Here is a 27,397-nt window from a genome sequence, read left to right as displayed (position 1 = left end):
GCTTGACTCTCCTTGGTACCCCCCCCCCCCCGAAGATAACCGACCTCATTGCACCACACCAGCGTCTTATGACATTCCTTCCTGATTTTAAGCGCAGAAAAAACATTTATTGTTTTTGAAAGTTGTACAGCAAATGATGCTAAATGTATGGATCTGTCTAGAGGCAACATTGTGTTTTGCAGAAGTATTTAGATCACTAGAATTCCGCTGGAGTCTGGTGTTCACTTCTTTGACGTGCCACATTACCACTCCTGTCTAAAGACCTCAGTGAGGTGAATTATTAACCTAGACCGTTCCATTCCTTCTGCTGAATCAGCCGTTCCCTCGATCCCACCGAGACCTCGCTTATATTTTTTCTTCCAAAAACTTTCACATCTACTCAAGTGCTTGTCAATCAGGACCATGATTGGAAGTCACAGCGAACTTGACTGCAGTTTTCTCCTGATCTGTCTATGTTTAAAACACTTGCAGTACAATGGAGGCTGTCAAGGGGGATGGCCCAGCGCTGCCAAGACAAGACTGTTGTGAAAGTATTGAGCTTTTGGAAGGAATTTAGTGACAGGTCTGGACCTGAACTTCCGCATTAAGCAGGAAGAAGTCAACAGTCGAGAGAGCCAGATGCAATCCACATCAACACACCCAAATCTGCCTGTATATGACTTGAGCTTTATTAGAGAGGAGTATTTAGGGCTGGAACTGACGTCCATGAAGCTGTTATCTTGAAACTAACCGCTGAAACAAGGATTAATACATTGTAAAAAGGTGAGTTACATCTCTGCTAAGTTGGATGTTGTACCTTCAGTTAACGGTAAACACCCATAGTTGCTTTCCTCTGAGCGTACATGAGTTTGACTATAAGAATCCTTGTTGGGCTGTCAAATAAATGCTGGATGGCCATACAAATGTTCATAATACAGACTGAAAATCTTAGACATCCTGTCAAATTTTGTGATTTAAACCCTCCTCCTAATACGATACAGACTTTTAAAAGTTGTGAAATTATGTTATGATAGTAGAAAAATGAAACAAAATGTCTAATGTCACCCAAGATGGTTTTTTTACTCACGGTATAAGGCTTAATTAGGTTGCTCTACAGCGATAAGGCAGTCATGGGCTATTTTAATATAATGAAAAGGGTGTTAGTTAATCTGCTTTCCAACTGGGTGGACCCGGCTCTCATTTCAGACTGCTGTATGAGTCAATAACCCCATGAAACTGATAGGGTTGGCCTCTTATTTTATAGCTAATAGTGCTGTCACTGATGATAGGAACATAATCTACATGTGGCATTTTGAGATGAGATTAAGTCACAGGAAAAAAAGGACTGGATTACTTATAAAATGCATATCACTGCAAGAGTCTACATGGAATGCTGGAGTAAAAACCTTTTAGCAGTTCTGATTTTGACTGCTGACGAGGCCAGTAAACGTTACAATATGTTTAGACAGACTGTCCAATGACTCATGTGCAGAGGGGATTTTATGTTAAAGAAAAGTAATGAAAAGGTTGAAGGATTCTTATTTTCCCCATGTAAATATAACCTTAGTGGAAATAAGTGTCCATGTTTGATTTCTAGAAAAGCACAAACTCCCTTCAGCAAACATACGATCTTACTGCATGTATTATTAAATGTCGGTTATGATTCTTAATGCTCTTCAGTGCTTTGTTTCTGCTGCCGACTCCCTAATTTGCCTACTTTACTGTAGAGTACATTCAGTTCTGTAAACACATCTGCCAAAGACCCAATTAAAGATATTCAAGCCGAGTAAGAGAGGGAGTTTCTATACATTATAGTAAACATTCTGTTGTCTGGTTTCTATTTTCTCGTCTGAAACTTGAGTGATGTGTGTGGACTTAATATGTTGAAAAATATCTGAGATCATTTAGGATTTGTTTTCTGGAGGAATGTAGAAGTCGCTTGCATGCAATATTTTTGTCTTTGTCTTTCTTTGGATATCAGAAGCAGAATGGCGTGTTTTTACAATGTATTGTGCGGGTTTGAAAGGGTGCCAGATTTCATGCCAGAGTGTTACCAGTAATATTTGTAAATGCTGACAAATGACATATTTTTAGAGTGGTTTCAGGAAAGAAAATAGAAATGGGGCAAAGAGGCAGCGACATACTTTCATGATTGTCTTCCTTCAGGCTGCAACTTTATCCAAAGTAGTGTGAATATGAACTCAAATACTTACTTTGTTTGACAGTAAATGCAGTTATCGAAGGCAAATGAAATGATCCCATTATTCTCTCCATCGCACTTTGCAGAGGACAATCTACACTTGTCATCAGTTTGTGCGATTTAAATGGAAAAGTCAGCTCACTTCAGAGCACTCTATGCATCAGTAATGGTTCTTTCAAATAGCATTAGTGATTGCCAGACTTTCACTTCCAACTGTGAACGTTTTCCAATATTGCTGATACAATCTTTTGCATGATTTCACAACAGATCTATGTCATCCTTTATATCTTGAGCCAGTTTTTTTTTATTATTCATGGACATGTTAGGAAATGAGCTTATTTGCTTTCTTGCTGAGGGTTCGATGACAAGATTGATACCACTCACATGTCTGTATAAAATATTAAGCTAGAGCCAATAGATAGTTAGCTTAGCTTAGCATAAAGACAGGAAATGAGGGGAAACAGCTAGCATGCTCTGTCCAAATATTTAAAAAAACAATTTACCAACACTAACTATTATATCTTGTTTGTTTAATCAATAGCCAGGTTGGCTGTTTTCCAGACGTTATGCTAAGCTAAGCTAAGCTAATTGCCTCCTGGCTCTAGCTTCATAGTCAACAGTTAAGAGTATGTCTATGATATGAGTGTTGTCAATCTTTTCATTAACTCTCAGCAAAAAAGGCAAATATGCTTATTTTTGAAATTTTAAACTATTCTTTTATTTAAAACATCTAGCCTCTACTGATAATCTTATATGGTTGTAATGACACCAGCTTAAAGTTAACACCTTTTCTGTGGATATCTGTGTTTTGTTAAAAATATCACACCTACAATTTAAAAAAAAGTGTAATACTTCGCTAAAGTGTAATGTTGATGCATTTATGTGCAGAAGAAGTAATTATAAACATAACAATAAAAAGGCACAGCAACTTTTGCATCCATCTGCAGATGCCTGTTTGTTTTCAAGGTCTGGCCACGCACTCTCTTTGACTTCTCTTTACTGTACGAGAGTTAGGAGCGCTTTATTTAATGCATTTGGCCTCTAAATGCAGCTGCCAGAGAGTGACCTGACTGACACTAAGTTTTTCCCTTGTGTGACTTTAGGAATACACATTATAGACGGTCACAGTGTTTACGTGTTCTATGTGGGTTGTTATAGTGAGGTCTGTTGATTTGTGGTTGTCATGACACTACAGAAAATATGACACCATGGGAAGAAAAGGTGAACGAAAATAATTAAGGAGTGGTTATATTAATAGTTTTTTTTAATGCGTTTTATCCCAAGTTTTGCATTTTTGAGACTGCAATTGCTAAACGTTATGTTAGAATAGAGGAGATCTTTATTGTCATTGTTTTCAACAATGAAACAGTTTAGCAGCTGCCAGAATGACAGTATAAATAACAAATATAAAATAGCAAAATTGAAATAGTAAAATATTTTTAAAAAATCAAGATAAATAACACATTGTGAGGTGACACTATATACATATTGTTTCGTCATTATGCAGAATGTCGCACACATAGGTTCATGTAAAGACCATTACAATGTGACATCATGTGAGTGAAGGTAACAGCAGCATTAAGGTCACAGGTGGCTGCTCGTGTCACAATTTCCTAAACAATTTCAACATTGCAAGTTGCAGGAAGTACACCCTCTACCACTTCCTCCTAGAGCAAACCATTCTTGTAAAGGGGTGGAGGAGTGGGCCCACATGCTACAACAGTTAGAAAGACCCACACTTACACTAGTCATATAGGAATAACTGCATGACATGCAAAGAAGTTTAGTCATTCTGGAAAATACGTAGTTCTTTTTATCTATAGCACAAACTCATTTATTGAATGAGAAGATACCGTTTTCAGAAGCTTTAAACCATACATGCACACGCCATCTGTTAGATGTTGGAACAATATTGATCCATTTCACGTTCAAATGAGAAACATCATGTCACAGCACTGTATGAACTCTTGCCTGGACCACAATCAATCACTCTTGTCTCCTCCGCAGGGTGACTGAGGGTTTGCCCCGAGTTTCTATGCTTTTGATTAAATCTCTGAAGACGTTTTCTTTTGACTAAACAGTTTCCAAAATGTGATGAGTAAAAGCAGCGAGTTACACTTTGTTTGAGATATTTTAATATATTGTTTGTACCATAACAGCAGGGGGGAAAAGTGAAGACTCAAGATTTTATGTTAACATTTTTCTGAGGGAGAGAAACTTGGTTGCGTTAAACCAATGAAATTAATGAGTGGGTGGAGCTTATTTTAGTTTTTAGGTTAGTGGCTAACGGTACAATAACAAGGAGGCCTATAAAAAAGTGGGTAAAAAGTGTGCAGCCACTATGAGGTCTGTTGTCAGATGTCATAATAGCCCATATATTGTTTAACCACACCAAACATTTACCTGACCCCAGCTTCTTCTATAACCAGAACACAACTTCATATAAAATAGACTTTATTAATCATTATGCAACAACCCAAGGGGTTTGCAGACCAATCATGATTTTGCGCAACAAAATTAGTAAAGCCGCACTAAGGTATCTCGGTTAACCATTACTGTTCTTATAAAAATACAGCCAAGCTCATAGCTAGACTGCTCTGAAGTCATAAATACTATTGTCTTGAATGAACAAGTTTCTGTTTTATTCATGTTTTGTTCTAAACTTTACACAAAGTATTTGGATATGAATTAAAGTAAGTAAATTAAGTATTGTACAACAATGAAAACTGTGTTTGCCCTTGCTGACAAAGTAGGAAAGCTGAGGCTGATCATTGATGCAGGTATTTGGTCATAAACCAAATAAAAAATTTCACTTGATGATGGCGCAAGATGAAAAGTCAGGGGATCATCTGGAAACCATGAATGTCTGTACATATTCTTTTCTTTTTTTTTGACAATCCTTCTAGGAGATTTTGAGATATTTTACTAGATAAGAGGAAACTTTGACTTCATGGAGGCACAGGAGGAAAAGTCAAAAGTCAATGGAATTTCATCTTCTGAATGAAACCCCCAAATAAAACTAAAACAGCAGAGTGGTTCAGCAGTCAGTGCAGCTATACTTTCTTTTGAATGTCTTTAATCAGAATAGTATACCCTTACAGACTCAGTCACTGTCTGGCACACTGATACAATACAGCATATTACATTTCTGGAATTAGTGAAGTTAAAACCCCATCAAAGCCCCACTGTGACTGAATGAACTCCCACTGACACCTTCCCACTACTGGTCATGTTCCACTGTAAGAAAAACAGGGACTCTGTTTTGACTGCACATTCTAGCCCATCATAACATTTGCTCTTTAGAAAATGGGGATTCAAAATAATACTATAAATGTGTGAGAGATAGAATGCTGTACATAATTACAGATTGAAATCTCAAGTGGATCTTCAGAAGTTGTTTTCAGGAAAAACATAGTCGTTCCACCGGCAAATTTGCTACTTTAGACAACAAAATATCAACGATGTCTGGGTTAAACTATATAAATCTGAAGCAGTCAAGTATATGAGCCTTGAAACTTGATCAGCAATCGATAGCTACAATAAGCACAGTATACAGCATGCATATCTTATTACTATCGATCGTTTCAAATTCTTTACGACTTAGCATGTTTCAGGGATCAATTTTTGTGGCCAGGAATTCTGACTTTAGTTCTTTAGTACACGGTATTTAAAATGAATTGGTATTGTCCCAATGGTTGAAACAAACGTTGCACATTGCAATCATGTAATGTGAGTGCATGATTTCAACACATAATGGTATTTAATGACATAAGACTGATTGCAGTGGTGAGTTAGAGGATCTTCCGGCTTAAAATAAAGTAGAACTTGTGTGAGAGGCCCTGGTCGGTCAATAAAAAAAGTACATTTTACGTCTGACTGACAGAAAATACAAACATGAAATAATATTTCACTCTCCAGTTTAACATGTGCAACAAGACGCAACACATTCTGGTGCATAATGAATGCCTGGAAGTAATGCATTCTTACTTTTCTTCCTTCAGTCTGGGTTGGAGATGTTTTGTATGATAGCATGGCCTCAGGGCACTTAACACAACTGCACACATTTCAAAGTAAAGTACTGTGTCTCACCACCGGCTGTGTAACATGCATGTGTATTTAACAGTTGTTTCACTGCTCGGATGTGTTTACCTCTTCATTCCACGCATTCCTTCACTGTCATTCGTCATGGCAACCATATCCAATCAATTTAAACTCTTTGCTTCCTTGCAGCACCAATCAATACATTGATACACACGGTGCTCCAACAGTGGACAAACAGTTTTTTGTCGCATGGTAAAACAGTTTACAGTCCGATCTGTGTCTGACACTTCTGTTGTTGCTTTAAACAGATGGACGACATTGACGCCATGTTCAGTGACCTGCTGGGGGAGATGGACCTCCTCACTCAGGTGAGCTAAAACGGGTGTCATAACAACTACGGTTTTATTTGTACACTTCACTCCACATCTGGTGACTTTTTCTTCTGTTTATTTCCCTGGGCCCTATTTAATGAATTATCACTCATTATTATGTAAATTGTATTGTACCTCATTGCTGTTTACTTTTGAGACAGAAATAAATATCTAATACTAGTCTTTATAACATAAAATCGTATAAGGATTGGATTTCTTTAAATGTTTTATTATTATTAGCCCTGCTTTTTTTTTAATTAACATAGTGGTTAAGAGGTTTGTAAAAAATGTGCTTACAAATGTCATTGCTGGAATAAAAGCAGGCAAAGGCAAAACAAACATCAAAAGTAAAGAAAAAGAGAAAAAGAAAATGGAAAAGTTAAAAAAGAAATGGACTGGTAAAATGTGAATACATTTTAAAGAGTGAATGGAATCATGATAGCCTAGAGTTGTATATGGAACAACAATGACCTTTTGGTTTCACTTTGTTTCATTGGCCTAAAAAATGATTTGCAATAAGCAGGTGCCATTTCAAAAAGGTTTTTGTTTTTGTAATTTGAGTATTATTAATATATACACAGAGCCCAACAGGCCAATTTGAAAAATGACAAGATTTTATCAATTTCCAGCGTAAAGCACAATAGGAACTTAACTTTTTATGCTGTCACAGCACAGAGTGCATCAGATCGTCTTTGTTTTTGCAATAAAAATAGGTTTTAATGAACAATGTTATACACATCTTTCTTGCAACACAGAGTGGACACAACACCATATTTTCTCCAGACTGCCCATGCTTAATTCTCTCACCTTGGATAGACTTTTTTTCTTCGACGACAAACTCAGTAAAACCCACGATCGATCACCCAGACACTCTAGACTGGCAGACCCGGGGGGGGGGAACACTCTTTGTGGTCATCTAATAACCATAAATTACACTCTCTTCTGCAGGGGAGGTCAAATGGCATGAACCAGCTAGAGATTACACATTGTTTTTCTTTGTGAAAAACCTTGCTGACCACTTTGATGTTGTTTTCCAACCCACCCGTCATTTTAAATCACTTCTACTTTGCCGGGGGGACTTAATATAACACATAAAAGCTCTTTTAGGTGTAATACCTAAAAACAGATGTAACATTACATGTGTAAACCTTCTACATTCTTACATAATGTTTGGGGACAGTTTATGTTTCAGAATGTGTTGTGGATTAACTCGCTGAGCCTCTGGGGGTCTGTACAGATATTATATCCATGCTCTTATAAACACACTGCCTTGTTCATTCTTCCCCGCAGAGTCTGGGACAGGAATCGGTACCTCCTGCGCCTCTCCCCAGCGCCGACAAGGAAGTCAGCTACTCTATTGGCTATACCGACCTGAATGGTGACTTTACATTTTGTCTGTGTGTAGAAATACTTCAAAGAGCTACGTGTTAAGTTTTTCTACAATGACTCTCTACAATGCAGCAGTTGTGCAATGGCAGAATATATATTGCATGTTTCAAAATGTTATCTAGAAGCTGATCCAGATTACTGGCAGTGACGTAAAAGAGGTAGAAATTCAGCATTCAGTTGCTCTGCAGTGTATCTGGCTACTGTTGATAGATGAAGCTGGAGGTCACTGTAATTACTAAGTGTTTGCCTCTGGCTTTTATGGGCTGTAACACAAGCAGGTTAATGTTAAAGCAAGGTTGCAGCATCTGTTGTCATTACTCTACTTAAAGTCTCCCCGTCCCTGTTCCCCTGTATGTCATTAAGTACTTCAGTCCTGTCAAATCAGGCTAATTTGCTAATTTGTTAATTTGCTGTTCCCCACAATTTATTTCAAAAAGACAAATCTTCCTTATTGAATGACAATTCATCGCAATATAAATCTATAACCTCTAAGCGGTGCTTTAAGCTAAATGCTAACATCAACATATGGTCATAATGACAATATCAGTATTCTGTGCATGTCTGTGTGTGTGTGTGTGTGTGTGTGTGTGTGTGTGTGTGTGTGTGTGTGTGTGTGTGTGTGTGTGTGCGCGTGTGTGTTTTTATTCCACAAAAAATACATTCCACAAACACAGAAACAAACAACAGAACAAATACATGACAGATCAGGTCTAACCATCAAATAACAACCACACATGAAAAGATAAAATAAATATAGGAAAAAAGAAAAGAAAGTAAAAAAAAAGACAAAAAGCTATGCAAATTAAATCAATAAATAAAATTTTCAATATGATCTTTCAGAGTAATCGGAGTGACAGGAAAAAAGGGCACAAAACAAAAACAACAATTTCCATAAAGAAATAAGACAAATAGCCAGTTTGAGCTTTTGTTCATTCAGTGACTCTAATCAGTGAGATAACTCATGCCATTAGTTTTGCAGGTACTGTATGTTATGGTAAACCAAAGTAATAGACAAATGACATTTTGACCTGATGGTGGTTAAGGGATCACCAAAGTCATTTTGATTCATCCTGAGGGGGAAATGAAATGTCAAATGCCCGGACAACCCATTCATAATGTTGAGACATTTCTCTCTGAATCACAAATATCAATGTCAGGGGAAACAGCAAGTCCAAAGTCAGTCGAATTCATCTTCTGGGGACCGCAAATGTCTGTACAAAATGTACAATTATTTCGTTGTAAATAATGGCTTGTCTACATTTTATTTATTTTATTTGTAAATGGCCATGTACCAAAACTTTGCTCAATGGTCAAATATTTTGAAAGAGAGGTAACACCTTAGGTCATGAGGTCATCACTTGGCACTAGTCTCTGATCTAAATTCTGTACCTGGGTCAGATCTTAACGAATAACCGGATTATCTTCTAACATCAGAGTCCCTCAATGAACTGGAAGACTGCGATTTGGATGCGCTCATGGCTGATTTGGTGGCTGATCTCAATGCCACGGAGGTGAAATTTGCAGCACAAAAGGAAGTTCTGAAGGTGCCATCACTGCCCCCGCCAGACCTGCCGCCACCACCTAAGGGCCTGAGCACCGACCCTGCCTCCTCCCTCGCTTCCCCGGCATCACCAGCGAGCAGCGCGAGCAGCAATGTTAGCACCTCGGCCTCCTCCACCGCCTCCCCTTTACCACCTCCGCCCCCTCAGGTTTCAAAGCCTACAAAGGTGAGTCAGCCATTGTACAGTGTGTAAGATGAGAGCAGCATCTCTGTGATGACCTTTTAACCTCTCTCTACTACTGGGAACTGGTCCAAACGAACGTGAGAGTTTTAACCAATGCTTGTTGTCAGAGTAATAGAGAGTTGATTTTGGTTGGTACAGTTTTCAAGGTAAATTCTACAATACAGGATGACAGTGAAGCAGAAGAGAAAATGTCTTGAGCATTGGTAGGCCCTTAAAATGTAATACAGTACACAAGAGCACATGAAGCAGAGGCAATCATGATCACAATCTCTGTTTTATTGGTGGCGTGTCTTGGTTTACCATAAGAAAGCGCTTCCTGAGCCGTGCGTGACAATACAGTTTTACATGAAAAGCATCACCAGTTCTCAGCATATACATTTCTAGGGATTTCTTTTTTGTCTTTGTGGAAATGGGAAGAATGGTATTGCTCTTATAACAGTTGGACGGTGAGATTATGGCGTAGTTGTTCCTGGATGGAGGCATCTGTTACAGTTACAGAGACCTGTGAGGCGAAACAGCCGAGAGTCTGTCTGGAACAGATCAAACACATACAGTGAGGCAGGAGAGAGTAACAGGATCAATACCAAAGGTGGGAGAAGGGAGGGGGTGTGTGTGGGGGTGAAGCCAGACGGGAGCTTATTGCTTTAGCAGGGCTTGTTACCTCATCCTTCTGAGGTAAAAACACCAGCTGTGCTGAGGCAAAGAATGCGTCATTGTTAGGTAGAGGTGTACAAGTTCATTAAAACTGCACTGTAGGCAGGATAGGATTTTAATATAAAAACACACCCAAGTTATAAACCAGAGTAAAGCGTATCCTATCCCTGCTAATTGAAATTTATTAGATTAGATCTAATGTCCCAAATGGAATTCTTCCACATATGGGAAATGAAAATTAAACACTACATCTCCTGAACAGCATTAAAGTGCTACATCCACAGAAATGAACTTGTCTGAGTTACATGTTTTTTGTACGAGAATTAGATGAGAATATCCACTCTCATGTATATACTGTATGGTAAATTTGAAGCTACAGTCGGTCACCAGTTAGCTTAGCTTAACATGAAGACTGGAAACAGAGGGGAAAAAGGCTGACCTGGCTCTGACCAAAGGTTACAAACTCCACCTAGCAGCACCTCTTACTCACCAATAAACTTGTTTTATCTTCTTTGTTTAATAAGTACAAAAAACATTTAACAATGACAAGTTGTGTTCTGGAGCAGTAACCTTTTGGAGTCTCTACTGATTCACAATGACGACAAGTCTCCAGAAAGTTGAATGTGTTAAACAGTACTAGTTACTGAGCTTTAGAGCCGCTGTTACGCAGATTTTGTATTCTTTGTTATGAGTCAGGCTTGCTGTTTTCCCCTTTTCAGTCTTTATGCTAAGCTAAGTGGCTGCTGGCTGTAGCTTCATATTTATCATGTATACATGACAGTGGTATTCATCTTCTCATCTAATTTTAAGCATTACACAAATAGGTGTATTTTCCCAGGATGTCAAACTATTTCCTGGAGTTATTACATGATTGTGCTGTGTGCAGTTTACTGAGTATACTAGTGTAGCTTTAACACAATGACACCATGGTAGAATATATCCCACTTATGCTAGATTATAACTAATGGATGAAAATATATTCTGCACTAAAACATAACATATTATTGTTTGTCCTATTTAGGAGGAAATGGAGGCGCACATAAAAGCAGACAAAATCAAGCTTGCTCTTGAGAAGCTCAAGGAAGCTAAAGTGAAAAAGGTAAGACAACCAAACCCTGAAGTGTACTCCTCTGATCTTACATCCACTGGCAACAGTAAACTTTAAAGACATTGTGAATTACGGCTACATGGACTTCACTGTAAAAGACGTAATCATCAAAGATAGCATGGCTCTTTCTTTTCCTTTGGGAGAGCCATCAATCACGGTAATGGATGGCTACCTTCATCCAGCCAACGTCCTGAAGGACAGCGCCGTTTCCCCTCTTTGGGTGATATGTGGAAACTTTCTCATCTTCAAAGCAGTCAACAAAAGCACAGACATGTGGTCTTGCATGCAAAGCTTCACACCAGGATGTGCAATTTAACACAGAACTAAACTAGTTCCATTCACATTTTATCATAGGTTAAGTGACTGATGATACGACTGCCAAGTTCTACACTTCTATTCGTGGCTGCCTTAATGTCCTGTGTGTGTGTGATTAATCCATAAATCCGTTCATCTAAACTGTGAAAAACTAAATTAAAGGATAAGCCTGGATTAATGTTCCATATTTTCAACAAATTCCATTAGATGTCCATTTTGCAAGACTTCTGACAGTCTGTGGCTCTCAGCCCCGAGCCCTGTTTAACCTACTGAAGACATAAATCTTCAAAAGTGAATCATAAAATATTTAGTTTTATTCTAAAAAAGATTAAGGAATTCCCCAAACTGCTGGGCACTGTAGTTTATTGCAAATTTTACTCAAACAACCGTAAATAGTGCCTTTGTTTGGGGACTATTTTTAGCAGCGGATTAATACACATTTGGCATGTTCGTATTTACAACAGCAGAATGGTGTATATGGGATTGAGTCACAATATCCTACAGTGCCCATGTTCATGGTAATGAAGGAACAATGGGCTCTTGAATGCCTGTGTGTGTGTGTGTGTGTGTGTGTGTGTGTGTGTGTGTGTGTGTGTGTGTGTGTGTGTGTGTGTGTGTGTGTGTGTGTGTGTGTGTGTGTGCGTGTGCGTGTGTGTGTGTGTGTGGATGCTGAGGAAACACAGACCACTGGCCACTTTCACAGGAACATCTGTATCAGGGTTGTTAGACTCAGAATAGCAAGGTGCACTCTCAGTGGTTTCAGGACAACCATCTGTGGGCAGAGTTTTTTCAGATAGACCCATTGGTTCTGGAGCATGCTTTCGACAAGGATCACATATTTTGAAGATACCTGCTTTGCATTAGGAAGTACTGTGAGAGGGAAAATAATTTGATATCCAGTGACATTTCATTCAACCACATGCCAAACCCATATTGTTTTCCAGTAAAGGTTGAGGCTGAGAAATATGTGATCTAACACTCTAAATCCTCTTGTGATAACATCTCTGAAATCCACATTTTTTATGACACAATATAAGCGACTGGCTGACCATGGTTCTGTAAAAACTCCACAGCTTCCAAAAGCTGGATTTGTTTCAGATGAGAGGAAGCGTGTAGCCATATGAGCCTGTGAGGAAAGCACTCCAGAGCAAAATTAATCTCAGCCAATTTTGGAAAAGGAGGTGCAAAACAGACAAAAACAATTGGGGGGAAATTATTACTAAAAAAGCCAAAGAAGTTTGACGTGGGAGAACACGGAGGCCGGAGTATTCTTCACCTGGTGTATGTTTTATTTGTAGGTTACATAACACCAAAAAGCAGTTCAGGCTGGTTTTGTTGAGGTTGTGAAAAAAAAAATATATAAACTTATAAGACTAATTTATAAGTCAACAAAAGAAAAGTTAGGCTAGGCCCTGGCTAGCAGCAAGTCTCCAGTAGGTCTACACCTGAACTGAACCAACTCCAACTTCAACCATGATCTGATCTAAAGGAGCTTCTACCCCTATATATTGCTAAGTATCTATATAAAAACAACATAAACAATTTCCAATAATTCTAACTTTCTTGACTTGGAAATAGTTGTTTAGGCGCTTAAAACAGACTATTCCCTGAAACAATAAAATCCCCCCTCAAAATGGTACAGTCTGAGTTCCCTCTACTATAAAGTACAATGAAAGCTCTCATTTCCTGTTTGGCAGTTAGACCCATGGCCAGCAGGTAGCATGGATGGGATCCCATGCAACAAACATTTGGTTGATTGAAGTTGCGTATAATACATACATTTACATGGAGAGTACAAATGAATTTATGTAGATTTATTAACAATGTGGTAAGAATGCCTACTGAGAAAACTTGCTATCATAGCATGTAGCGTGTTAGCATTGTCAGGAGGTAGTGGGTTGTCAAACCACCCCGGCCATTCTAGTATTCACGTCGAAGTGTCCTTCGATACTGAATCCCCAATCGTGCGAATATGTGTGAACGATTAAACTAGATCGTAATGAGCAGATTGGTACTCTGTATGAGTGTGAATGTGGCATGTACAGTAACATCAGGGTAAAGCACTTTGAGCGGTCGGAAGAATGAAGTCTAATTCTTCTAACAGTTGGTGGTGAAGGTGCTGATGAATGACGGCAGCTCCAAGACTCTGATGGTGGACGAGAGACAGACTGTCAGGGAGGTTCTGGACAACCTGTTTGAGAAGACTCACTGTGACTGCAATGTGGACTGGAGCCTGGTTGAGACCAACCCAGACCTGCAACTTGGTGAGTTACTGCAATTAATAAGGGCTACTGTACAGTGTGGTAGGGCCAGGGCTGCACAAATATATCGTCTTTTTTTTTTTATCGTTATCGCAAACATCGCGAAAGGCTGCGACATATCGCTGAATACACTCGCACTGCACTTTAAAATGTAACTATCATTCTTTTTTTAGTGGTGCCTTTTATATTCAATTCAATGTTCAATTTGTTCAATAAAAAAATGTTCGAAATTATTTCCTTTCATTCAACAAGCAAATTGTTGTATTTTGGCAGAGTAGGAAAGCAGCAGAACTGTGTACATTTATACAATATCTGTCTATGTATTGCAAGTAATATTCTTATCGCGATATTCAACGTTATTGTATAAATTGCATATTTTCCTCAAATTGTGCAGCCCTACAGTGTGGTTGCTAATAGACTGCATATGTATTAATCAATTTATAAGTTGATAATAAGACAGTAGTACCATTAGTGGAAAAAGTGTTCAGATCTTTTATTCAAGTAAAAGTACTAATACCACACTGTGAAATACTCCACTACAAGTAAGTATTATTGGCAAATGTACTTTAAGTATTAAAAGTAAAAGTATTTATTGGGCAGTAAAATGTTTACACGTTAGCAATGTTTTTCAGCTCATTCAAAACTGATTCGGTGACATAACTGCACAAGAACCTTAAAGTTAAAGCAGACTCAGGTTTCTTGGCTGCTCGGGGTAAGACCTAGAGATTTTAATTGTGTGGCTAGTTTCTCTCTCTGAGGTGTAAAACCTATAACTAATACAGTATTTCTGTTCGATCCTGGTTGAGGTGTTAAAGAGTTTTGTGACATCCAGGCACTAATATCTAAAATAGCATCAACAGGTCTTGTGTTATCAGAAGACACCGCCACATAAAGATGTGTGTCATCAGCATAGATTTGGAACATTTGGAAGTGTTGTAACATGGGTGGGACTAATGGGAAATGAAGCCCATAAGTGCAGGCTAAGGGAAATTTATGACCAATGATTAATCCATCAACAATCACCATTGCTTTAAATGTGTTGTCACTAGTTGATATAGCACCATGGTGGTTCAACCTGTGGTCCTTTTATGAGAGATTCACTGTTTTAAACACCTTGTGACAGGTTAAGTATTTTCCTGTGGTGTACATTTCCAACAGCAGTTTGGAATACATCAAAGAACTGCTTTGCTAGAATAATCAACTACCAACATTGCATTAACAGAAAACACAATGAAACAAAACTACTAAAGTAATTTCTGGTAAATTTAGTGCAGAAACACCACAGCAATAGGTTCAAGCTGGGCAGCAAATATATCAACAGAACCAGAAAAACACAACAGTGGCAATATACACAGACCTTAACAACATAAGCCTTTAATGTATGTTTTTATGTCAATTGTCAACTAAACACACACACACAATGTGCAGGGAGGGATATTTCAATCAGGTCTAGATGATGAACTGTGTTTTTATTGGCGCAACTGCAGCCATACTGCAGCAAGCTCAGAGTGAAACATTGATCTTACTGCTATCCATCTCCCTCCTCTTCTCTTTCCTACACTGTTTCTATCCCTCTCTCTCTCTCACACAGACACACTCACATACATACATACAGTGTAGACAGGTGGGTTTAATTTTCTGTATCAGACACTGTCGGTCTTCCTCTCTGTCATACGGAAATAGAAGCCTTATGATCTCAATCCTCCATCTGAGCCGTCTGTGCTACATTTACTTCAGCTGCTGGACTTCGTCGCTATCAGATTCTTGGGCCGCTCATTACCATCTGTTTTCTAACATCTTCATCAGACCTCTGTGAGCAATAAATTGTAAGTCTACATTATTTTGCTTGAAAATTATATCCAAGTAATTTTATATGCAGCTAGTTAAGCTGTGAAAAACTAAATTAAAGGATAAGCTTGGATTTAGTGTTCCATATTTTCAACAAATTCAATTAGATGTCCATTTTGCAAGACTTCTGACAGTCTGTGGCTCTCAGCCCCAAGCCCTGTTTAACCTAGTGACGACATAAATCTTCAAAATGAATCATAAAATATTTAGTTTTATTCTAAAAAAGATTAAGTAATTCTCCAAACTGCTGGGCACTATAGTTTATTGCAAATGTTACTCAAACAGGAGTAAATAGTGCCTTTGTTGGGGGACTATTTTCAGCAGCAGATTAATACACATTTGGCATGTTAGTATTTACAACAGCAGAATGGTGTATATGGGATTGACTCAAAATATCCTACAGTGCCCATGTTCATGGAAATGAAGGAACATTTCACCATGCAATAGTATGTCTTTCATGTGTATATACTGTAATAGGTTTTGGACAACATGAAAAAGGTCTACAGTATGGCACAGAGGAATAAGATGTATCAAGAGACAATAAGAATAAGTAATGTTGGTCAATAAGACGTATTGCCTATCCTTTGACTGTTGGCTGCAAATACCTTGTCACAGAAAACATTTACACTACCCTTTTTTGAAATTGGAGCATTGCTCCGAAATGCTAACAACTTCTCTTCCAGTAGCTCAAAAACACAAACAAAGCCAATTTTTGTATGAACGGTGGTGATGTTGTAATACTGTATATCACACAGGGCTCTTAAACACCGGAGTACAAGTACAAACACTACTGTAGATAAACCTTGAAAGAGGAACTCACTCTTTTACTTTCTGGAAATTCACACATTTATTCTGTTGCAAAACTATTATATATTCTGCCAGCGCACAAAAAATGAGGAAATCTGTTTCCCTTTGGTCAACATAGTTTATTTTTAACCAAATGACAGAACTCCTTTGTTTAAATTAGCTGTCTATCACACTGTTTTATTTAAAGCATGTCGTTTGTGACAAACTTTTTATGTTAAGGTCATTTGACTCATGAGCACGGGTGTGCACAGGGCCTGGTGTCATCTCCTAACTAGACAGTATGACAATGACAATGGAAACGGTTTAAATCAGGTCATTTTTAAATGTCTGTAAACCCCCCCAGAGTGTGTTGCGTTCTAATATAAATAGTTGCCAACCTTTTAATCTTAACCAACAAAAAGCCAAGGCAAGTCGTGCACAATAAACACCCACAGAGCTCAACAGCAACACAATCTTTAAACAAGTCATCTCTGTTAAATTCCCCCATGTGCTTACCATGCAGACTACCAAAACCTACATGTGTGTAATGCAGTTCAAAGGGACTTCTACTCCAAATAACTCACTAGAGCAGTAAAGTCACACCATCCATTTAATGATTGTAATAGTCAAACTATAGACTGGAACCCTGGCAGCAATTTATTTAATGCCTACCTTTGGTAAACTGTAATTTGGGACCATGGCTAAACTACAGTCAAATGCCCAGTGCATTCTGGAGATCTGTGGCACTGAGTGTGTGGGTGGGCAGAGAGGCAGAAGGGGAGGAGGAAGAAAATGCCCCTAATGTGTTTTTGAAGTTTAGTGCCATTTTAAAGTCCTTCCAGCAAAATGGGGAAGCTCGTATTTTATGTAGCATTTCCTTGCTTCGTCCCATTTCAAATAGACAATTGTACAGCTGTGAAATTTACTTTGAACCATGGAGCTCATCTGATTTAAAGATTTCGTGACAGAATGAACTACTGTACATATGGTAAAGCATTTGTTTTATGGTGCAAAGCTGAAACAGAGGGGACATGGAGCATATTATGTGAGATTAAAGACTGTAGTGAGGGAGTAAACTGGTTTTGGAAGATTAAAAATTGGCGTTAGTGTAGTGTTTGTTAAAATATTTTTCATGGCTGTGTTTACTGGCAAGCAAGCATATTTATTAAGTAAATTAAGTAAATGATGCATCACAAAACCCCCAAAACTATATATAGTAGTTAGTTACAGCATCACATGGATAAGCTTCAATAATACAATTTAGCTAACACATGAACTTACAAACAATTTAATACCATTAATGAAAAGGGTCCCTTTTACTTTAATACGATATAAGAGCAGTTTTGCTGCCATCAACTCTGCACTTATACTCCAAAAAACCAACCCTAACCCAGGACTTTTACTTGTACCATGGGACGCATACCAAGACAATTAAACTCTGGGCTCATACACATAAACAACCCCTTCTCCTCCCTACAGTACCAGCAAAAATATAGCAGATGGGTATAAGAAAAAATATCCCAAATGGTCAGGAGACCCACATTCTGGCTTGGGGCCCCATTACCTATTTTTCCCCCAGGCCTGTGCTTGTTAGGCCTATTCAGAAATCTATCCATGACTTGTTATGGAGTAATTTTACATTGTGTTATTTATTTACTTAAAGCCAATATTTTCAGAATTTTAAAAATTCAGACTTTAGCACCCCCTAATGGCACCATCAAAAAAGACGTGGACTCTAGATTGCACTAATTTTCCGCAGGATTGTCTAATTTTTCTGCAAAACTTATACCATCAGAGTAAATTAAAAAGGATGCTATGAATGCATAAAATACACACATAATGGCTTTAATGAGATAATCTGAATACTATCACTGCTAGTTTGCTGACATCTAAATTAGAGCTGGGCAATATATCGCTATTATATCAACATCGATTTAGGAGGCTAGATATCGTCCTATATTTTGGATATAAGTGTTGCCTTTTCCTGGTTTTAAAGGCTGCATAACAGTAAAGTGATGTCATTTTCTGATTTTACCAGACTGACTAGCTGTTTTATTATTTGCCTTTACCCACTTAGTCATTGTATCCACATTATTGTTGATTATTTATCAAAACTCTCATTGTGTTAATATTTTGTGAAAGCACCAATAGTCAACCCTACAATATTGACATAGATGTATTTGGTAAAAAATATTGTGATGTTTTGATGATGATTTTTTTTTTCTCCACTTCGCCTAGCTCTAATCTAATTTGCTTTTCTTTTTAAAGATTACTTTTTGGGGGGCATTTTAGGCCTTTATTTCCACAGGACAGATGAAGAAATGAAAGGGGAGAGGGGGGGAATGACAAAGGGCCGCGGGTCGGAGTCGAACCTGCGCCCGCTGCTTCGAGGACTAAACCTCTATATATGTGCGCCTGCTCTACCAACTGAGCTAACCCGGCTACTAAATTTGCTTTTCTTTTGACAGAACGGACATTTGAAGACCACGAGAACCTCGTGGAGCCTCTCTCTGCGTGGACGAGAGACAGCGAGAACAAAGTCCTCTTCCAGGAGCGGGGGGAAAAATATGAGGTTTTCAAAAACCCACAGGTTGGTCCCCTCATTGTATGCACCTTTTACATACCTCTCTAAACATATACTGAGTGATCAGAGGTGATGTGACATCTCAAAAGTCCAACACTGGCTAGTTTGTTATTCTTGGCCTTGGTTTTGTTCAAATCCATCTTCACATTGTTTCAGCCCAGCACCATCTGGCTATTTTCACTGTTGAATTGTTGTCTGAATTATAAGATGTCTTTCCTCCATGCAGGATGACCTCTTACATGTATGTCCTCACTGTAATATATCAGACAAAACAGCCTCAGGCAAAAGACAGTGAGATCTTGGCATGTTTGTTGATATAATGGGACCCTTTTTATAATCAGTATTTAATGGATTCGGTCTGTTGGCAGAGACAAATAGTCGGCTTGGAAAAGTGGTGAAATATTCTCATTTTTAAAGTACTCCATCATGTCTTCCACATCCCCCAACAAAAGGGCAGAGCTGTTTTTCACAGTATGTCGCTATCAATATATATAGTTTAAACCTTTGACAAGAGCTACCAAAATAGATTTCCCCTTTGTGCATTCTCTCACCACCACGAAAACATCGGTCCAGACTGTGATATGAAACCACACTAGCCCCAGTCACACAAGGACAAAGAGTAGGATTCAAGGGATTTTAAACGCTGATGATTATTTTCGTTCTGATATTTAATGTTTAAATTGGATTCAAGGGTTAAAAAGTTAATTTTAAAACATTTTAGATCATGTCATTTCACAAAAATAGAACAACACTTTTGAAACTGAATTGCCCTTTGGGATAAATAAAGTTGTTTGAACTTTGAATGACAACACTTAATGTTTACCAGGTATAATGTTTACCATGCTCACTATTTTAGTTTGCTGTGTTAGCGTGCTAACATTAGCTACTTAGTGCTTAACACCAAGTACAGCTGAGGTTGATGGGAATGTCATTAGTTTTGCAGGTATTTGGTCATAAACCAAAGTATTAGACAAATGAATGTCCAAGATGTACAAACTTTCATGGCAATCGTTGAATCTGCTGGTGGCACTTGAGGAAAAAATGAGGAAATATATTAATGCACTTTGTTTTATTCCTGCAGAACTTTTATTTATGGAAGAAGGATAAGAACACTCTCAAAGACATGAAAGACAAAGACAAGGAGTTATTAATACAGGTAAATAAATAATAATAAATATTTTCTGTGTGACAGTTGTCCCTGTTGGAGCTCCTCGAAATGACCCCTTTTAATCCCTTCTTCACCTCGCAGGAGAACTTCTGCGGGACTTCCATCATTGTGCCTGATCTTGAGGGGGTGATACACCTAAAAGAAGACGGCAAGAAGTCCTGGAAACCACGGCTCTTTCAGCTGAGGGCCTCTGGAATTTATTACGTGCCCAAAGGAAAAACCAAGGTCAGGGGTCAAAAGGGGACCAGGCCATAAACACATCCAACAGATAATTCTCTAATTCAGGATACATTCAGTTAGCCTCGAGCAAGTGGTGAAAGATAAAGTCCAGCAGATATCGAGATATTTTTGCAATGTCAACTGGAACCTTAAGAAATATGATTTTTTATTTATTTTTTTCACTGGGACTACAAAATCCTAATGTGTAGTAGTCTTTTTGCTTTATGAACCACTTGCTTCTTTCTTGCATCACTGAATATAACTACAGCTTTTACTGCCTGCTGGATACCTATAATGTATTTCCTTACTGTATATGCTAAATCTCTTGGGAGCTTTAACTTCCCAAACATACCATTCATACAGGGTGTTATGCACCTACTATTACACTTGTAGTGTAGATTATCAATTCAATAGGCGGAGGGAACAGGAAAATGATAAAAGACACTACAGATCAATTTATGTAATCCCTTATTTCTTTTTCAGTCATCCCGTGACCTCATCTGCTTTGTCCAGTTTGACAATGTAAACGTCTACTATGGCAAAGACTTTAAGGGCAAATACAAAGCCCCAACTGACTTCTGCTTTTTTCTGAAGGTAAATTTAAATTGGTCAATGTGGTTTGTCTCAACGCCTTTAACTGTGGAATTAATAAACTGCAACTTCCCCTAACTGAAGAAAACGTTTTACTGTAAGACTCTTGAGTGCCTTGTCAGTTTTGCTGTTTTACTAGCAGGTGTTAAGAGGCACATATCACACAGTATATCGCATGGCGCAATAGAGATCAATGCAGAATTCATTGCTGCATGGTGGCGTCTGAGTTGTATGGTCAGCCACACAGCTGCTTGCACTACTGGAAATGCAAAATGCAATAAATAGTTTAATTTAAAGAAGTGAAAGGAGACAAGTTCCTATTTCTTTTTTTCTTTTTTCTCATGGCTGTAATAGCACCATGCATTTAATTAAAAGAGTACTTTCAATTTTAGAATATTACCAGTGATGGGAGATACCTATGGCACTCATACATAACCCAGAAATGCTGACTGACATGAAAAACAGCAAGAATTAGATGAGTTAGTGGTGAGTCTTAAAGTGATGTGAAAGTCCGCTTTCTCTCTTTTCCCCTGTCTTCTCTGGGAAATACTAGAATCAGCATATTAGGCTAGTTGGTGAGGATCAAAGCAAAAAGAGCTTAGAGAGGCAAAGAAACTGAATTACGAAGTAGTAACGAGTCCTCAAGGTTTGAGCCAAAGGCGCTGCTGCCCAAGGGAAAAAGAAAACGACCTGTCAGAGTGGAGTCAGTTTTTAGAAGGCTAACCAGCCTTCTCACAGCCTCTTGTTGTTTAGAAATCAATACAGTAAAACTTGTTAAAATTCACCTCAGCTCTGGTAAGATGGTAATGATGATGATACGATAATAACTGAAGCTGCTTTCGGCTGCCCGAGTGTTTCAATTAGGGTGTGTTTTTGACAGATTGGTTGGGTGGTGTTTACGGGCTGCCAAAAACTGCCGCAACAAGAGCAAAACAATAAGCTTCATCATTTAGCCGGTTTCCATTCAGAGGTTCTGCCTGAGGTTATCTCTAAAACCATCCCCATTGTGTATATCTGATATCACAACATTACGTTGGAAGTCAACTTCCTCTTCAGGGAAAAAACAGTTGACTCTCAGATTAATGTTACACCCATACAGTGTGCACTGTAAAGTAAATATTTGGTGTACACTTACTGGCACAAATCCTAAAATTAAGAATATTTGAGCATCAAACTCCCCAATATGTCCTAAATTGAACTGGATTACAAGATGTACTCAATGGGGCCCACGTTTGGCTTTTTTGGTTTCCAGAAATGCTGACTAGACTATTCCAAACAACAGGAATTGAAAACATATCATCCATTTCACAGGAGTTTCCCTATCAACACTCTGATTTAGACTCCCTCTGCCCCCTTGTGGTATCCTAAAAGGGCAACTCCACTAATTTTACACATCACAGTCTGTTTACAGGTCTTGTTGAGTATCACTGTACATGTAAAAGTGAGTCAGCATTAGTTGGGACTGAAAATTACATGTTTAAATTTGGTTGTGCTGAGCTAGTGACTTGAGTCTACATTAACCACTGCTAGCATAACACCTGAATCTCTGAGTGTGCTCTCAGCAGTTGAATAGCATCGTGGGTAATGTAGGCCCCAGGTGTTGAAAAGGAAGAAGAATGCATGGTATAAAAACAACAATAAATCTGCTTCTGCTGCATCGCTTCTGATCCCTTTTCTCCGAGAATAGTATAGAAGTGCAATGTTGAATCAGGGGATTTTGTCTTTCAGTAAATACACTAATGAAATAGAGTAGTGTTTGGACAACAGCTAGAAAGGTCACAGTGCCATATGTTACCCCAGAGGCTAATGTTTGTGTGTTTTGGTCTTTTGCTTGCCAATAAACAGCTTATTGCACATTAAATGTGAGCTATACTGAAAGGCAGGGTTGTGTGGGTGCAGAGTAGTGTAATCTAATTTAACTGGAATCTGTATTAAAAGCCTGTTGACATGAGTCTTTAAGCTCTGTTTATAATGCTAGAATGACTTTAACAAAGTAGGTTCTTTACTAACCTGTTTACCATTTGGATTTGACTCTACAGCACCCTCAGATCCAAAAAGAGTCTCAGTACATCAAGTACCTCTGCTGCGATGATGCTTGGTCCATGAACCTTTGGGTAACCGGAATACGGATTGCAAAGGTAAATTTGACCATCTTTGCATTAAATAATAGGAAAGGAAATCTCCATTTGACCAAAACTCATGCTGGTGTGTTTCTTACAATTCCAGTACGGCGCGTCGCTGTATGAAAGCTATAAAACGGCAGAGAAGGCTGCTGTCAGCTCTGTGTGGACCAACCGCAGCAGCAGCACTCCATCAAGCTCCAATCCTTCAACACCCTCACCCACCATCAAAGGTAGAACGACACACCAGCTGACCCTTCACTGAACAAGCCAGAAGTAGTGATATTAGCACAAATCCTTTGCCTGTATAGCGTATGTTTACTCATGGTGTTTCTCCTTCTCCGCCAGCCAAATCACCAAGCCAGGCCAATGGGCATGCTCCCAAGCCCCAACAAGGACCTGTTTCTGTGGTACTTAACTTTTCATTAGGGTTAAAACTAATAATCATTTTCGTTATCAGTTTATAAAAATGTTAGATAATGGTGAAAAAGGCCCAAATCCCAATGTGATGCTTTTAGGCCATATTCAAATATATTCAATCGACAATGGAAAAAAAAAGAACAACTGAGAAAAGCAACAAATGGGCTAACACTTTATTTGAAGGGCCTTAATATATCCTACAATCCTCTCGAAATTAACTGAGCAACAAAATTAATTTTGATAATCGACTTTATCATTTCAGTAACGGTATATGCAGGAATTTCAAACCAGTTACATCAGCAAAACACTTTAACTTAACATACTATACATTGATTTTAAGATAGTACAACTAAACAGTCCTATCGCATGGATACCATGCACGAAAAAACGTGTAAAAAGTCATTGTATAGTATGCCGAAAAAAACTCATAGTATAGTATGTCAAAAAAAGTGATTTATTTTATTATTGAACTTAAAAAAACACAAAAAAAGTTAAATAAATGAACAGTAAAAAAAACACCTACAACTGTGATATTTGCCTTAATTCTTTTCCTATTTCAACTTTTTTTTCCATTCACAACACGAGAAAATAAGAGTTTACTTGCAAAACGTAATGAGCTAAATAATTGTTTTTCTCGATTATTCTGTTTTTGTGATCATTGGGAGCCAAAATCATAATCACGATTAATTGCACAGCCCTATAGTATAGTATGTCTAAAAAAAAAAATAAAAAATCATAAAAAATAGTATGTCAAAAAAAGTTATAGTATATTGAAAAAAGTCAAATTATGTCATAGTATGTTGAAAAAAGTTGTAGTATAGTATGTAAAAAAAAAATCACAAAAAGTAATAGTATATGTTGAAAAAAAAGTCATAGTATATTGAAAAAAGTGAAACAAAGTCATAATAATAGTTTATTGAAAAAGTCATAGTATAGTATGTGGAAAAAAAATCACAGTATAGTATGTGGAAAAAAAAGTCATAGTATAGTATGTGGGAAAAAAAGTCATTGTATAGTATGTGGAAAAAAAAGTCATAGTATAGTATGTGGAAAAAAAAGTCATAGTATAGTATGTGGGGGAAAAAAGTCATAGTGTATGTCAAAAGTCAGTACAGTGAAAAAAGTCAATATAGTATGTCGAAAAAGTCATAGTCAGGTTTATTGAAAAAAGTCATTGTATAGTATGTCAAAAGTAATAGTATTGTATGTCGAAAAAGTCCAAAGTCATATTATACTATGTCGAAAAAGTTATAAAAAAAAGTCATTTTATAGTATGTCAAAACAAAGTCATTTAAAAGTCAGTGTGTCGGAAAAAGTCATAGTAAAGTAAATCGAAAAGAGTCATAAAGTCATAGTATAGTATGTCGAAACAAAGTCATTAAAAGGTTATAGTAAAGTATGTTGAAAAAGTCAGCATGTATGTTGGAAAAAAAGTCATAGTATGTTGAAACAGACTGATAAAGTGGCGTATGTATGACACGACAATTCGTATGCCATTTTGGCGTGTTATCAAGACGCATAATGGCTTTTTAGCGTGTTTATCAATGACGTTGGGCCGCCATTGACCTACATTACGTTTGAATTTTCGCCATAGCGAGTAGTATGAAAGGACGTAAGTCCACGGATGGGTAAAACACAGGACTTTCACCCAGGAGAGTGGGGATCGCGTCCCGCGTGTGGCGTTTCTTTTAAGCCTTCCCCAATGTTTCTTTCCTAAACCCAACCATTTATTGTTTTCCTAAGCATGTGACGTTGGTCACCGTCGTGTTTTTGTTCTTTTCCTAAACCCAACCTTTTTTTTTTGTTTTTTAACGTGTGTGACGTTCTCGCGATAGTAAGCCCCTTTCTCGTGATAACACGCCATGTGGTGTGTATGTTTACATCAGCTGTATACAGCGTAGACATACCCGTGGATAGCTCAAAATGCGTACAGATAACACGCCATTTGGCTTCAAGTCATGATGCCATGTTTGTTGAAAATTCATAAAAGGTCATAGTATAGTCAGTTTTAAGAATTTAATTGTGTTTTAAGAGTTTTTAAGGCCCTAACCTGTCGCTCAATTGACTTATCAACGTTAATACTATTTAAGACACTGCAAACACCCAGGTAAAAAAAAAGTAATAATTTGTCCACCTCTTGTACTTGTTCTCATCATTTTTATTCTGTCTTCTCAGGACTTTGGAAATGTCCCACCTCCACCCCCACCCCCACCATTGTCAGTCTTCCCTCATCCAACACCTTCTTTGCCTGCAAAGGGTTCCTCAAAACCTGCTGCCCCCCAGCGACACCTGCCAACAAACTTCCCTCCACCTCCACCTGCAACGGACCTCCTCCCTCCTCCACCGCCCCCACCCAATGAAGACGATGCCTTAGAGGCCCCGCCAGACTTCCTTCCACCCCCTCCACCGGCTGTTGGCTTTGGTTCACTACCTCCTCCGCCGTCATTTAACTCCCCACCACTACCGCCTCCCCCAGTGAGTTTCGGGGGTGTGGACCAGTCTCTGCCTCCTCCACCACCAGATCCAGGGTTTTTACCTCCACCTCCGCCAATGTTCACAGGGGCTGGAGCACCCCCGCCGCCACCACCTCCACCTCCACCTGCTGCAGTCCCAGGAGCAGCGATGCGGCCTTCTGGCTCAGTGAAGAAGATGCCTCCTGCTCCACCAAAGAGGACTACACCATCGCTGCAGGGAGGAGGAGGAGGAGGAGGAGGTGGTGGAGACTTCATGTCAGAACTGATGCTGGCCATGAACAAGAAACGTGTAGTCTGAGCATGAAATTTGTGCAGTATAAAAATAATATGAACTGCGCCTGCACACTGACCAACTTAACCCTTAATCGGCCTTGTCTTGACTTGAAAAAACTGCTACTCTTTACATTCACAACAAAACTGAACATCTCCAACCAGCCAGTAGAGATCAGACATCTCTTCCAGATGGCGATCCATCCTTCCTTTTTCTAAATATTCCAAAGACCAAAGAGTTAAAAGAAAATGTTATACACTCACCTAAATTATTATTAGGAACACCATATCAATACCGTGTTTGACCCCCCTTTCGCCTTCAGAACTGCCTTAATTCTTCGTGGCATTGATTCAACAAGGTGCTGGAAGCATTCTTTAGAAATGTTGGCCCATATTGAGAGGATAGCATCTTGCAGTTGGAGATTTGTGGGATGCACATCCAGCCTGCCCAGTGGTAACAAGGCATGACGGATCCACGCTCTCATTCTGTTTACACCAAATTCTGACTCTACCATCTGAATGTCTCAACAGAAATCGAGACTCATCAGACCAGGCAACATTTTTCCAGTCGTCAACTGTCCAATTTTGGTGAGCTTGTGCAAATTGTAGCCTCATTTTCCTATTTTTAATGGAGATGAGTGGTACCCGGTGGGGTCTTCTGCTGGTATAGCCCATCCGCCTCAAGGTTGTGCGTGTTGTGGCTTTATAAATGCTTTGCTGCATACCTCGGTTGTAACGAGTGGTTATTTGAGTCAAAGTTGATCTTCTATCAGCTTGATCTTTTTCAGCTTTATCGGCCCGTTCTCCTCTGACCTCTAGCATCAACAAGGCATTTTCGCCCCCCAGGACTGCAG

At 38.6% G+C, this 27,397-nt stretch overlaps 1 protein-coding gene across 1 annotated transcript; it reads left to right on the top strand.

Annotated features, from left to right (window-relative positions):
• The first annotated feature begins 603 nt into the window (after positions 1-603).
• On the top strand, positions 604-26,853 carry apbb1ip (amyloid beta (A4) precursor protein-binding, family B, member 1 interacting protein). Its single transcript, XM_028569890.1, has 14 exons — positions 604-762; positions 6,529-6,588; positions 7,882-7,969; positions 9,415-9,707; positions 11,401-11,478; positions 13,907-14,066; positions 19,166-19,287; positions 20,363-20,437; positions 20,531-20,674; positions 21,152-21,262; positions 23,299-23,397; positions 23,486-23,612; positions 23,728-23,789; positions 25,975-26,853. The coding sequence occupies exons 2-14, from the start codon at positions 6,529-6,531 to the stop codon at positions 26,569-26,571; spliced, it is 2,016 nt and encodes a 671-aa protein (XP_028425691.1). The 5' UTR covers positions 604-762; the 3' UTR covers positions 26,572-26,853.
• The last annotated feature ends 544 nt before the right edge of the window (positions 26,854-27,397 follow it).

The sequence above is a fragment of the Perca flavescens genome, chromosome 22, assembly GCF_004354835.1.
Source record: "Perca flavescens isolate YP-PL-M2 chromosome 22, PFLA_1.0, whole genome shotgun sequence".
Lineage (NCBI taxonomy): Eukaryota > Metazoa > Chordata > Actinopteri > Perciformes > Percidae > Perca > Perca flavescens.
Note: the sequence above shows the minus strand (reverse complement) of the source record. Positions and strands in the feature narration are given on the sequence as shown.